We start from the raw sequence: 13,563 nt of genomic DNA, 5'->3' as shown, positions 1-13,563 counted from the left end.
CAGCCACAGAGAGACAGAGGGAGGGCCAGGCGCGATTCGGGGACGGGGACGCAGGGACGGCGGCAGAGGCTGTGCGGGGCGGCGGGCGGGCTGGTGCGAGCGGCGCGTGTGAGTGAGCAAGTGAATGGTGAGGAGCCAGGAGGGAGGCTGGGAGCACCCCGTGCTGAGTGCTGGGGCAGAGAAGGGAGGCGGCCGGGAGGGAAGGATCTCGGCACAGGGTCAGGGAAAGGGACCGGACGGACGAGGGGCAGAGAGGTGCCAGGCGGGGGGGGGGGGAAAGGCGGCTGGCAGGTCTCGGCGCTGACCCCTGTCTGTCTCTCCGCCCGCCCTGTGCTGTCCCGCGTGTCTGTCCCGGCCTCTCTGCAGGGCTGGCTCCACCATGGACTGTAGCTGCGTCTCCGACCTGCTCTTCGCCCCGCCTGCCCTGCCGGCTCTCTGGACCCCTGGTAACTGGCCTGGCCCCTCCCCCCACCCCAGCCCTCAGGCCTTCCCCGCGGCCCCTCCCGGTCTCTCCCTCTGCTCCCTCTCCCTCCCGGGTCTCTGTCAGAGTCTCCTGAATCCAATTCCTTAATGACAAACTTGGCTAAAAACTTCACAGCCAGATGTCCCTGCCACCTGCCTGTGGGGTGTGAGGGTGTTTGGGAGGGTGGGTGAGGTGTTGAGGTCCGAGAGGCACAGGGATTGAGGGTCCTGAGGTCCTGGGGTTTGCTGAGCACATCTCAGCCTTCTGTCACCAGGGACCTGCGGGCAGGGAGAAGCGGGGGACTGCCTCAGGGTGAACCCCTCCGCCTGGCCCTTACCCGCCTGTGGCATGGCCTGTGGCATTCCTAATGGGGTCCCTGTGTGAGGGTGGGAGGCCCTGTCCCTTTCTTGCACAGACACTGATGGAGCGAGGGGGGGCGGGACCAGAGGCCCATAGGCCAGGGGTGTGGACAAGGGACAGACAGGACCATCCAGACAGGGGCCTGGAGACCCGGCCCAGCCGCCGGAGCCCTGGGAGGACGGCTGGCTGCTCAGAAGGCTGCTCAGGATGGGGACGTGGACAGTAAGACCGACTTGGGTGTGATTTGAGTCCAAGTCACACGCCCCACAGATGAGCAGTGCGTGTGTGTGTGTGTGTGTGTGTGTGTGTGTACGTGTGTTTGTGCAGACCGAGACCTATGCCTGGTTATTTGGGGCTGTGGAGTGTCACACTTGAGTGTTTCTGGAAGAAGGGCCACTGGGATTGTGTGTGTGTGTGTGTGTGTGAGAGAGAGAGAGAGAGAGAGAGAGAGAGAGAGAGAGAGAGAGAGAGAGCTGGTGTGCCTCCTTGTGCTGCACAGCTGAGGCTGCCTGGGTGGCTCCGGGCGGGGCATGTTGCATTTCGGTGGCACGTCTAGTGTGTCTACATTTTAGGATTGGGGTGGGTGTCTGCCAGCTTGCCGAGTGCACTTGCCTCAGTGAGTGAAGCCCCTTTGCCTGGTCCTTACCGGCCGGTGGCATGGCCTTGGCATTCCTAATGGGGGTCCTGGTGCTGAGGGTGGGCAGCCCCAAGCCTCGCCTCAGTGCTGGGGCTGTGTGTGTGTGTGTTGGGGGGGGGGTGGTTCTTGCATCTGTGCCATTGAGTGTGACTGAGTGTTGGAGGCTGTCTGTCAGTGTGTGTCCTGTGCTGAAGTGCTGGGTCCTCTCTGGGTGTGTGTGTGTGTGTGTGTGTGTGTGTGTGTGTGTGTCCTGTGCTGAAGTGTTGGGTCCTCTCTGGGTGTGTGTGTGTGTCCTGTGCTGAAGTGTTGGGTCCTCTCTCTGGGTGTGTGTGTGTGTGTGTCCTGTGCTGAAGTGCTGGGTCCTCTCGGGGTGTGTGTGTGTGTGTGTGTGTGTGTGTGTGTGTCCTGTGCTGAAGTGCTGGGTCCTCTCTCTGGGTGTGTGTGTGTGTGTGTGTGTGTGTCCTGTGCTGAAGTGCTGGGTCCTCTCTCTGGGTGTGTGTGTGTGTCCTGTGCTGAAGTGCTGGGTCCTCTCTCTGGGTGTGTGTGTGTGTGTGTGTGTGTGTGCACGCACGTGCCTGTGTGTCAGCAGGCACCACACATTTGAGGACGTGTGTTTGAGGACAGGTGTGTTTCTGGGTTGGGTTGTGTGTGGCCAGTTGCGTTGTCACCTTTGGGTTGTGTGTGTGTCTGTGACAGTCGCGTCCCCACTAGGATATGTTCTGGGTGTGGAATGGGCCAGACCCCCTGTGTTGATGGAGCCCTTGGTCTGAGGTGGGAAAAACCCCACATGGAGTTGAGAGAAAACTCTCCCTTTGGGGAGGAAACTGCCTGGGCTTCCAGTCCCGGCCTCAGGGAGGGCCTTGGTGCCCCGTGCACACACCAGGCCGCCTGGCCCGGCCTTGCTCCTCCTCACCTCCCGCCCCTGAGATCCTAATGAGCCAGAGAGGGAAGGACGGCCCGGGGACCACACAGCAGTGGACACAGGCTGGTCTCCCAGCTCGTCGCCTGCCTCGCCCTCGCTAACCCCATTCCTTCTTGCACGGCTCTCGGCTCTCTATAGGCCAATTCTGCCTCTGCCTTTTGTTTTTTCCTGCCTTGTTTTAATGCCAGGGCCTGGGGTCTCTGAGGAAGGGAAAGTGGATAGAGGATGTGGCCCAGGAATGAGTATAGGATCTGGGGCTTCCTGGATGGTGAGGCTGAGGGGTGAGCAAACACATTCCATTTCCCCCCAGCGTCTGGGCATATTTGGACAACGGGGTGCAGGATGCCATTGGAGTGTGGAAAGCGGAGTGAGCTGTGGGTGTTGAGTGTGGGTGCCTGGGGGGGTCTGTTGTCATGGTGTCACCCTGTGTGTGCCTGTCAGGTTGACACGTCTGTCTTGATGCTGCCTCACTGTCTCCCCCACCCTCTGCTGTGTTTGGATCTTTGGGGTCCTGTGTTTGTCGCCTGGTTGTGTTGCAGTTCTGAGGAGACGTGTAATTGTGTGTTGGGATGAGTGTGCAGTGCTGGGTGTCTGGTGTGGCACACTGTGCTGGTGTGCTGTGCCCAGCAGGAGTGTGCCAGGCGGGTGCATCTGTGTCCCACGGTGCAGCTGGTGCCCTCGAGGGGGAGTGGACGTCTGTGTGACAGGGGCACAGTGTGGGTATCTGCAGACACACTGCTCTCCGACCGGCAGCACGGATGCAGGGAGGGAACCCAGTGGCGAGAAAGGCATAAATACATGACAGACATAGGGATGTGTGCGCAGGCCCAGCCTGGATGTGCCAGGGTGGGGTGGGCCGCGAGGGGAGCTTTGGGGAGAGAGGGAACAGGGGCGGCACAGGGAGGCGGGAGCCGGCAGGCATGGGGCTGAGAAAGCAGACCAGAGACCTTGGGAGCAGGCCAGGGGGAGAGGGTTAATGCCTTCCCTGCAGGCTGGCCCTCCCCACAGCCAAGGACAGGAAACTGGGCCTCCTACCCTCCACCCCAAGACGCTGAACCTGGGAGAGTTGTGCCAAGACAGGGACCCGATGCCGAGTTCTCGCCCATTATTGGGAGTTTGGGGACTCGAGAGCCAGTGGGGCATGGAGAGTAGGAATTCAGTCCCTAAAGATGCCTGAGGCGGGGAGCTGCTCATCTGGGGAGGGTGGGGTGCCTCCTGGGGTCTAAGCAGGGCCACTCCTCCTGCTGTCCCCAGGGTTTGCCTTCCCGGATTGGGCCTACAAGCCGGAGTCGTCGCCTGGCTCGAGGCAGATCCAGCTGTGGCACTTCATCCTGGAGCTGCTGCAGAAGGAGGAGTACCAGGGTGTCATCGCCTGGCAGGGGGACTACGGGGAATTCGTCATCAAGGACCCCGACGAGGTGGCCCGGCTCTGGGGCATCCGCAAGTGCAAGCCCCACATGAACTACGACAAGCTGAGCCGGGCCCTGCGGTGAGGGCTGCGGCCTCTGCCCTCTTCCCCTCGTGGTCCCTCTGGTCCCTCCTGGGAGCTTCTCCTGGACTCCCAGGCAGAACCCCTGATCGCGGCCAGGGCTCTCCTCGGGTCTAGTACGTCCCCGAGTGGAAGGCAGACGAGGAGGAAGGGCCCACACTCTGGGCTCTGAGCCACACAGGCAGGACCCCGGCCCTGCCTCAGCCCGCCTTGCTCTGGGACCGTGGTCAGGGGGCTTGTTTCCCCAGCTGTGCTCTGTGGCTGGCAGAGCATGGGCCCGGGACCCTCCCTCCACCCCTTCTCCCTCTCCCCACAGCTACTACTACAACAAGCGGATTCTCCACAAGACCAAAGGCAAGAGGTTCACCTACAAGTTCAACTTCAGCAAAGTTGTGCTGGTCAATTACCCGCTGCTGGACGTGGCGGCAGCCACCACAGGCTCCCCGCTCTTGCTGAGCCCTGGTCCCTTTGGGGGGGGCCCGGGGCCAGATGCTCCTCCCCTCACCCCCGAGGTGAGTTGGGATGCGGGGGTCTCAGAACTGGAGCATTTGGTGTCCCCCAAGCCATGGAGCCCCTGGGGAGGCGTGGCCAGTCTGAGCAGCACCGCCTCCCTCACCGCCCCCTCCAGACCCTGCAGACCCTGTTCTCTGCCCCACGCCTGGGAGAGCCGGGGGCCCGGGCTCCCCTGTTCACCCCCGAGACGGACAAACTGCGTCTGGACAGCCCTTTCCCATTCCTGGGCTCTGGTAAGGGCCTGGGTCCCAGGGGTGCTGGGAGGGGGATGCTGCAGCTTTAGGGAAGAGGATGGGCAGAGGGAGGAGACAGGATGCAGGAAGGAGGCGGGGCGGCAAGGCTGGTGTGTGTGTGTGTGTGTGTGTGTGTTTAAAAGCTGGAGAGGGATTTGCGGGGAGGGAAACTGGAAAGGGGGCTGGGCTGGGAGAAGGGCTCTCAGGGGCATTGAAGGACTGGGAAGCCTCATGAGGGTGGGGGGACAGGTGTGGGGGGGACAGTGCAGGGGCCACAGTAGGTGGGTGGCACTCTTTGCTCAGGCCCAGGCAGGCAGCCCTGACTGGAGCAATGGCCCAGCCCGATGCACCCCGTGTCCCCAGGTGCCACCGGCTATTCCAAGCCCCCTGGTCTGCTGGGCCCTTACAGCCGAGCCTTCCCGGAGTACCCCTGGAACTTCAACCCGTACCTCGCCGGCCCCTTCCCCAAGCTGCCCGCTTCTCTCTACCCGCCCCACTTCTACCCCAGCCCCCTGGCCAGCTCGCTGGGCCATCTGCCCTCGGCAGGTGCAGGGGGAGGCCCCACGGCTGGACCCCTCCTGGCTGCCGCAGGGGAGGGCCTGGGCCCCGAGCGCCCCTCCGGCCTGGCAGCGGCCCCCCGCCTGGCACTGCCGGGGGCCGGGGGTCCAGAGACCACGCTGGGAGGGAAGGAGGACAGCGACTCGGAGCTGGAGATCACGGACGTCAGCGGCTGCAGCTCTGACAGTGAGGGTGACGAAGGCCTCCCCGTGCCCCCCAAGCCCAAGGCGGGCAAAGGAGGGCTTGGCAGCTGAGCCAGCGTGGGGGATGGGTTCTGCTGGGGAAGGGACCAGGGCCACTGCCTGTGCAGCCTCTTCGTGTCTGGTTTGCCCTCGATGTCCTGCCAGAGGCCAGGGACCAGCCCTCAGCCCCGTCCAGGGCAGGACACGTGGCTGCCCAGTCTTCCTCCCCAGCCCCAGGTTGGGGTCTCACCTCCCCCTCCAGAGAGGCGAGGGGACATGACCTCCAGCCTTCTTCCCAGGCTCCCGTTCGAGGGGGTCCCTACCTGGCCCCACTCCCAAAGTGCAATACGGCGCCCAGCCTCCCCGCCCACCCCTACCCCCGTGCTGTGACCTGTGTGTTTGTGTGGCTGTGTGTCCCCTGTGCCAGCCCGTCCTGACACCCTCTCTACACAGGCCCCCTGGGGACAGGGTGCTCAGAGCAATAATCCCGCCCCCAGCCCCCGCCCAGGAGGGCTTCCCTCCCCACCAGCTCCCCATGACCCCAACAGCCACCTCCAGAGTTTACTACAAAAATAAAAGAACAGACAGGAGTGTGGATGTGGGTGCCCAGCACTGTGGGTGACCATGGGGGTTGGGGGTGGGAGCTGGGGGGGGTGCCTGGGGGAAAACTGGTAACACACGGAATGAATGAACAAGGGGAGAAAGGCAACGCGGTGGGTCTGACCCAGGCAGGGGATGCCAGTCAGGGAGAGCTCCAGACACCACGCCAGGGCCCACCTCACCACACAGAGCTCTCCTTAGATAATATATATTAAAAATAAACCTCCAGGATATAAAAACAGAGCAAAGGCACTTGGGGATGGGAGATGGGGGGGTGGCCCCCCAGGCAATACTGGGATGGCCCGGGAAATGGCGATCACTGTGGTGCCCGGGGAATGAAGCCCTGAGTCCCCCAGGCAGAAGGCCAAGGCCAGCGGGAGGGTGGAGGCGGCAGTGGTCCCAGCTGGACCCCCTCAGACTTGGCCGAAAGCCTGCGCCCTGTCCGTGGGCCCTCGGGGTGCATATGCCGCGGCAGCTGTGCAGTAGTGGGTGGTGGTCCTCCCGTCTCTCCATCTTGCAGAAGGCCTGGGGGACGTAGGAGAAGAGCAGGAAGGAGAGAGGAGGGGAGAGGAGGAGAGACAGAGAGAGAGACAGACATGGGAAAAGGGGAGAGAAAGGGAGGGTGGGGAGAAAGCAAAATATGGCCTGAGAAACAGAAACTGACAGAGATGGAGAGACGCAAAGGTAGGCTGGGGAGATTCAGAAAGGGGAAGACAGGGAGAGGAGCGGATGTGGAGGGGCCCCTGGTACCCCTTCTCTGGGCAGTGCTCAGCCCCCTAGCTCCCCACTCACCTGCCTGGGGCAGGGAGCCTCAGGTGCAGCCAGACTGGGGGACAGTGTTCTCTCCCAGCTGAGACAAGGTGAGTCGCAGGCGACAAAACTCCTCCTCCACCTCCTGGTTGGGGAGTCATCCATGAGAGGGGCCCTCACCGAGTCAGCCCCGCCCCGCACCCCCTCCCACCTGCCCGCCACCACCTCCAGCTGTTTAATGGTCTCCTCCAGGCCAAGTAGCTCCTCTCGGATGTCCTGGATCTGTGTGGGGCTCAGGGGGCTGCCCCCTGGGACCCCACCCCCTTCAGGGGGAGGCCCTGCCCCGCTATCTTCCTCTGAGGGGAGCAGGAGCTGCTTCAGGGACAGCACTGGCCAGGGACAAGGGGTCAGAGTCAGAGGCTGGGCTGGGGTTGAGATGGGGGATTTGGAGGGGAGCAGGGAAGAGGCAAAGGGGGGGAGCAGCCAGGGGCCTGTGGGTGGGAGGGAGGGTGGGCGCCAGCCAGGCTGAGCTTGGGGTTAGCTGAGCCTGCAGATGGAGCTGAGATGCAAGAGGGAGTGCATAGGCGAGGCCGAGGCGAGGGCTGGGACCGGGTGGGAGGGCACCCAGGATGGAGGTGGGTCCCGGGAGACTGCACTGAAGGGACAGAAGCTGCAGAGGGGTCTGGGGCGTGCATGTGGCTGGCTGGCGCAGCTTGTGGCGGCTGAGCAGGAGGCAGGTTGGGAAGCACCAGTTGGGCCAGCGCAGCCCTGCAAGGAGAGGGCACTACCTTTCTGCAGGGCTTTGGCAGCGAGCTGGCCCTCGGGGCCGGGCCTGCAGAAGGGCTGGAGCGCGCTGAGGGTTCTCTCGATCCGGCCTGGGTGGGGAGCAGGACGGGTGGTCAGATTCTGCCTGGTTTCCTGTGGACACCCCCACCCGCACTGGAGGCCCCTCCAGGCTCACCATCCGTGGGAGGCATCTCTCGGCTGCCACCGTTGCCGTTCTCAGAGCTGCTAAGCAGGGGTTCGCGGGTGCTGGGGGAGGAAGTGCTGGGTGACCCCCACACCCTTGACCTCAGGGGAGGCAGGGGCAGGGAGCGAGACTGAGACAGAGGTCAAGGCTGGGAGGCAGGGAGACAGAGAAGCGCGGCCAGTGGGAGAAGGTGGGCCACGGTGGGCAGCACACACACAGACACGCACACATGCACACAGGCGTGCACATGGACCAAGGCTAGAGTTCAAGTTCTGGGGACACACAAGAAGCCAGGCCAGCCCCCCAGCCCTCCAGTTCCCCCCCTGCCCTGCTCACCTGCTTGGACTGGGCCGGGGTTTGGGGCGGGAGGCAGGGGCAGGGACCTTCAGGGATCCGGCGGTCTCAGTGATAAGGGCACACCAGCTGGGGAGACAGGCCAGCACCTGGGCAGTCAGAGCCCCCAGACCTTGTGCCAGGGCCTCCCGCCCTCACCCTGTTCCCCAGGGACTCAGAGACCGGGCCCCTCCTCCTCCACCTGTTTGTGGAACTCAACCCCCCCTTACTTCTTGCGCTCTGACACGGTCTGCGCCACCAGCTCATAGATCTGGGCCTCTTGGTCCCAGGTGAAAATGACGTAGAAGGCTTTGTGATCTGTGAGGGGAAAGAGGCGGCTCAGGGCCAGGCAGCCCTCACGGAGGACCCCCGGTGCCCGCCTCCCAGCCTTCGCGCTCATGATCCCACATCTACCCAGGCAGCCCCTCTCCACCACCCTGGCCCCGGGGCAGCTTCTTGGCAACATGTTGGCAAATCCCTTGTCACTGGGCTCCCGGCTCCCACTCTTGCACCCCTACAGCCCCCAAGCGCCGTCAGGTGTCTTCAAAATGGCAGGCAGAGCTGGCCAGCCCTGTGCAAACCTGGGGCAGTGTCCCAGCTCACCTGGTAAAACCCACAGCATGGCAGGGCCCTGCCCAGTTCTGGGCCTCCCTCCCACAGCTGGTCTTGAGCCTGCCACGCCTCCCACTGCTCAACCTCTGCTGTGACCTCTCCTTTGCCAGAATGCGAGATCCCCGGCTCTGTGGAGGGTTCCCTGCCCACTCCCTAGGCAGCCATGCCTTGCGCCCGGGGCCAGGCCTCACCGGTGGCCACCTCCCGGGTCATGGCGGAGGTGAGCCGCAGCACCGGCCGCAGCATGGTCTTGCCGTCGGGTGTGGGGGTCAGCGTCCGGCTGTGTGACTTGAGCAGCAGCCGCTCGTCCTGGCGCTGGAGCAGCAGCAGCAGGTCGTCCAGCAGCAGCACGTGGACCTCTGCAGGGGCACAGCCCTGCTCAGCACCCCGGCCTGAGCGCCCCCCCACCCCAGGCCCGGCTCGCCGCCCGGGGGCTCACCCACAGCCTTGTCCTTTGTCACCCGCCATGTCAGTGGGCCCTCGTGCACCAGCTTCTTCTTGGTGATGTCCAGGTTCTGGAGGCGGGAAGGAGTGACGGTCAGTGCAGGACAGGGCGGGGCAGGGTGGGTGGAGATGACCATGGGGCTGGGTATCAGTCAGGGGTCAGGACGGTGCTGGGGGAAGGGGGAGGGGTCAGCGTGGACGGGCCTCTCTGGGTCCCTGGGACCATTGGAGAAGGCCTGGGCAGCAGGGCCAGGGCCGAGGGAGAGGGGGCGAGGGCAGGCAGGGTCACCTTGAACTCGCTCAGCATGGGGTCGCTGCTCTGCCGCAGGTGGGACAAGTCCAGGCGCCTCTGATAGTCCTTGAGCCGCTGGAGCAGGAGCAGTGTCATAAGTACAAGCCAAGGGCTGGGGCCATCCCACCGTGTCCCCAGGGAGACAAGCCCAGGGTGAGGCCTGACCTCCAGGAACCCTAGAAGGGAGGTGCTGAGGGTGACTCAGCGGAAGTGGCCCCGCGATGGGCAGAGCCGGGCTCACCAGCAGGTCCTCCATGTCCCGCACGGCCTGGTTGACGTGGTGCAGAATCTCTCGGCAGCACTCGGCCGCCAGCTCCACCTTCTCCCGTTCCGCAGGCTCCTCTGTGGGCGAGGGAGGGACCAGCCCTGGTGAGCTCCAAGCCTGGACACCTCTGGTCCCTGGCCAGGGTGGGCGACGGGAGAGCGGGCCCAGCAGGTGGGCGGGGCCGTACCTGTGTTCTGCGCGATGCTTTGCAGGAGCAGCGGGTACTTGGTCAGCCGCTGCATCTCCGTGGGGATCATGTCCTTCAGCTGCAGGCGACGGCACCGCGGGCGGCTCTCGGCCTCCTAAGGGGACAGCAGCGCTGAGGTGGCCCACGCTTGGGCCTAGCCTCTGGGTCAGCGCACCAGCCCCTCCTCCCTGGACCATGACCCCCCCCCCCCCCCCGGTCTCCCCCCGCACAGCCTGCCTCACCTGCACGAAGGCACAGAAACGAGGCTCCTTGCGCTGCTTGGCTTTAAGCTGCTCTAAGGCAAACGACTGGCGGCTGCAGAAGCGGGAGGAGATTTTCTGGAACCAGGAGCCCTCAGCACCATCGAACTATAGCGAGATTCAGGCCAGGGGGTGTCTCAGGTGGGACATGGAAGCCCAGACAGAAGGACAGAATTGGGGGCCCAGGCCCTTGGCTTCCAGGTCCCTGGCTGCGGGGGGGTGGGGGGGGGGCGGAGCTGGGCTGGGCGCTCTCACCCGGGCCAGCAGCACATCTCCAATCTCCTCAATGAGGTAGCCGCTCTCCTGCCGCCGCTTCATCAGGCGATCGAGGAACAGAGCTGTGGGGGGCCGGTCAGGATAGGGGGTGCTGTCAGGACCCCCCAAGATTGTATATAGAGCCTGGTGGGAGCTGGCAGGGGTGGGGCTGCAGGTGTGTCTGCCTGACCCCTGGAGCCAGTGGGCTGTCCCCCTGGAATTTGAGCTCCGGGGGTCGGGGTGGGGTTGATCCCAGTGCTAGACTTGGGGGTCCAGGAGAGTGGGCTAGACGCCCAAGTCTAGGCGCCAAGGCCTCAGAGGAGGAGCCGGCGGCCCTGCACTCACAATGCACCTCGATGAGCTCGTCCAGGCTGGGGAAGATGTTCTGTAGCTCCTCCAGGGGGAAGAAGCCCCCGTCGGCCATGGGCTGGTAGAAGAGGTCGTGCAGCACCCGCAGCATACGCACGTGGGCAGCCTCCGTCACCAGCAGCTCTGTGGGCAGCAGGAAGGAAGTGTGGTTGGGAGGGTGCCAGCTATGGGGGCAGTCTCAGAGGCAGGCTGGGGGGATGAGAACGGGACGGGATGGGGACAACCCTCTCTGGGTTGAAGTCATCTGCCCCTGAGATCGCCACTGAGGAGGCGCCGGCCGCTGCCTCTCCTTTCTGGCAGTGGCAGCCAGCCAGGGCGACCGACGTGCCCCGGTCTGCCTGGCACCACAGGCTTCCCAGGACACGGGGTGTTGCTGCCCAAACGGGGAAAGTCCCGGGCAAACCAGGACGGCTCGGTCGCCCCATGGCCAGCACGCTGGCAGCTGTGCTCCGTGCCCAACCGTCCACCAAGGGAATCAGCCTCGGTCTCAGGGACCACGACTCCCTCTGCACTCAGGGTGCAGCTCAGATGCAGGGCCCACGGTGCGTGCTGAGCGCCAGGCCCCGAAACCCCTCGCTGTGTGTCTGTGCCTCTTTTTCTGGTGAGAACCTGCTATGCTTCGGATGTGGCAGCCACTAGCCCCATACCGCTCTTTAAGTATTAAATAAAACGAAATGAAACACAAACTTCAGTCCTCAGGTGTACTCGCCAGAGCTCAAGTGCTCAACAGCCATTGCGTGGCTGCTGGTGACCCTGGTGAGGGTGCTGCACCGGCACCGATCGGCATTTCCATCATTCCAGAAAGTTCTGAGAGCACTGCTTATGTTTTGAGCATGTACTTAGGAGGATCTGTGACCTAAAAAGCATTCGCCTACGGCTTTAAAAATCCCGAATGAGGACCTTCTCCAAGTAAACTTCCAAACGAGCTTCCAAAAGCATCTCTTTTTGCCAAATGCCCTTTATACACACAATTCAAAACCACAGAAAAGAACAAGACAAAAATGAGACTCCCTCACTCTGCCCAGAATCAGCACGACCGATACCTTCCCAGCCTCCCCATGGACCCCAGCGGCCGAGACCGCGTGCCAGCAGCAGCTGCACTCGCTGCTCTCCCTCTGCCCCACGTGTGCTAGACACTCCACGCGAACGTCTCATCCCGACAGCCCTGGAGACAGGAGCTATCAGTGCCCACGTCTCACCAACAAGGAAGCAAAGGCTACGCCACAAATGCAACTGTACACACACCTCCTGCTCCCAGCACAGCACGGTCTGCACTCCTACCGTCTCCGGAAACGTCTCCGGAAACGTCTCCCTGCCGGCAGCACCCCTGCGCGGAGCGGCCCTTCTACGGTTCACGTGAGAAACGGCCCGGCCCGGCCCGGCCTCCCGCGCTGCCTGCCGAGACCACGGCAGACGGACAGCTCCCTGCCCCGTCTCCTCTGCGGAGCGGGACCGTCCGCGGGCACACGGCTGGAGGGCACTCACCGCTAATGACCTCTTGCCGCTTCACCTGGCCCTTGGGCAGGCTGTGCAGGGTGCCGGCGGGTACCAGCTCCCGCCAGCCGGGGGGTTCTTCTGGTTCCAGCTCCAGTCCTGACCGTCCCGGCTCCCCCTCATCTCCGGGCTCAGGGCTGTGGGACAGAGGCCTGGTCAAGGCTCGGCTCAGGGCGGCCCAGAGAGGAGGCGTGACTCCTAGTGTCCACCCCCCCCCCCCGCCTCCCGCCTCCCCCCACTTGTCTTCAGCATCTGTGCCCCCAGGTGGCCCATGCTGCAGAGCAGCCCAGATTTCTAGAAAGAACTGTCCTACCCTCTCCTGGAACCACTGCAGGCCTTCGGTGACCTCAGCATCGACACCCAGTTCTCTGTGACTGTCACTGACCCTCCCCCCTGCCCCCATCCTCCCCGACTCTCCAGGCTGACTCAGTGGTAGGGGCGGGGTGTTGGAGTGACGTACGTGGCTCGTCGGGCAGGGCCAAGCACGGCCGTGGCAGAGCTGGGGTCCATGTCCACGTCGCTCCGGGAGCGGCCCCCACCCCGGCCCTTAGCCCCGAGGCTGCCCCGGGAAGGCCGGCGGCGGTCACTCACCCGCAGGCTCTCCGAGCGCCCCAGACGCCCCGATAGCCTGGACCCCGAGGCCAAGGACAGAGTCAGGCAGAGGCCAGGACAAGGACAGAGACAAAGAAAGACCAGGACAGGGACAGACGGGGAGAGAACAGGACAGGGACAGGGAGAGACCAGGACAGGGACAGACGGGGAGAGAACAGGACAGGGACAGGGAGAGACCAGGACAGGGACAGACGGGGAGAGAACAGGACAGGGACAGGGAGAGACCAGGACAGGGACAGGGAGAGACCAGGACAGGGACAGACGGGGAGAGAACAGGACAGGGACAGACGGGGAGAGAACAGGACAGGGACAGGGAGAGACCAGGACAGGGACAGGGAGAGACCAGGACAGGGACAGATGGGGAGAGACCAGGACAGGGACAGATGGGGAGAGAACAGGACAGGGACAGGGAGAGACCAGGATGGGGACCAGGACAGAGATCAAACATGCAACAGAAGAGAGGAGTGAGAAGGAGTAGTGGCATGTAGGGGTGCTCAGTGGGGGGTGGTCAGGAAGGATACGGAAACTTGGTGGGGAAGGGAGGGGAACCCAGTGTGAACTCAGGACTGACCCCTCCCTTCCCTGAGGTGGGGGTGGGGGCAGAGCCAGGAGTTGGGGGTGGGAGAAGGGGGATTTTAATACTTAGCTCTTTGGCTGGGAGGGTGATGTCCCCACCCACCCCTCTTAGGGGTGAAGGGGAGTGGGTCGCCCATTGGGGAGAGGGGAGGGGCTGGGAGAAATGGGGGAGGGGCTAGCCCTGCCC

The 13,563-nt window shown here is 63.9% G+C and overlaps 2 protein-coding genes across 2 annotated transcripts in view; one reads left to right on the top strand and one right to left on the bottom strand.

Moving 5' to 3' along the window:
* Window positions 1-379: 379 nt before the first annotated feature.
* Window positions 380-5,429, top strand: ERFL (ETS repressor factor like). Its single transcript, XM_059666379.1, has 5 exons — window positions 380-446; window positions 3,637-3,871; window positions 4,188-4,383; window positions 4,500-4,617; window positions 4,981-5,429. Exons 1-5 carry the CDS (start codon window positions 380-382, stop codon window positions 5,427-5,429), a joined length of 1,065 nt encoding a protein of 354 aa, XP_059522362.1.
* Window positions 5,430-6,151: 722 nt separating this feature from the next.
* ARHGEF1 (Rho guanine nucleotide exchange factor 1) overlaps window positions 6,152-13,563 on the bottom strand; it is a 13,883-nt gene continuing 6,471 nt past the window's right edge. The window contains exons 13-29 of the mRNA XM_059666378.1: window positions 12,649-12,816; window positions 12,180-12,325; window positions 10,671-10,817; window positions 10,326-10,408; window positions 10,053-10,178; window positions 9,811-9,925; window positions 9,600-9,700; window positions 9,356-9,433; window positions 9,062-9,137; window positions 8,814-8,981; window positions 8,241-8,328; window positions 8,014-8,100; window positions 7,669-7,739; window positions 7,496-7,582; window positions 6,933-7,096; window positions 6,750-6,852; window positions 6,152-6,482 (exon numbers count right to left, since the gene is read on the bottom strand). Of these exons, the coding sequence (XP_059522361.1) occupies window positions 6,769-6,852; window positions 6,933-7,096; window positions 7,496-7,582; window positions 7,669-7,739; window positions 8,014-8,100; window positions 8,241-8,328; window positions 8,814-8,981; window positions 9,062-9,137; window positions 9,356-9,433; window positions 9,600-9,700; window positions 9,811-9,925; window positions 10,053-10,178; window positions 10,326-10,408; window positions 10,671-10,817; window positions 12,180-12,325; window positions 12,649-12,816 (1,789 nt within the window). The 3' untranslated portion in view covers window positions 6,152-6,482; window positions 6,750-6,768. The remainder of the gene's footprint in view (window positions 6,483-6,749; window positions 6,853-6,932; window positions 7,097-7,495; window positions 7,583-7,668; window positions 7,740-8,013; window positions 8,101-8,240; window positions 8,329-8,813; window positions 8,982-9,061; window positions 9,138-9,355; window positions 9,434-9,599; window positions 9,701-9,810; window positions 9,926-10,052; window positions 10,179-10,325; window positions 10,409-10,670; window positions 10,818-12,179; window positions 12,326-12,648; window positions 12,817-13,563) is intronic.

Source organism: Myotis daubentonii, chromosome 15 (assembly GCF_963259705.1).
Source record: "Myotis daubentonii chromosome 15, mMyoDau2.1, whole genome shotgun sequence".
Classification (NCBI taxonomy): Eukaryota; Metazoa; Chordata; class Mammalia; order Chiroptera; family Vespertilionidae; genus Myotis; species Myotis daubentonii.
Note: the sequence above shows the minus strand (reverse complement) of the source record. Positions and strands in the feature narration are given on the sequence as shown.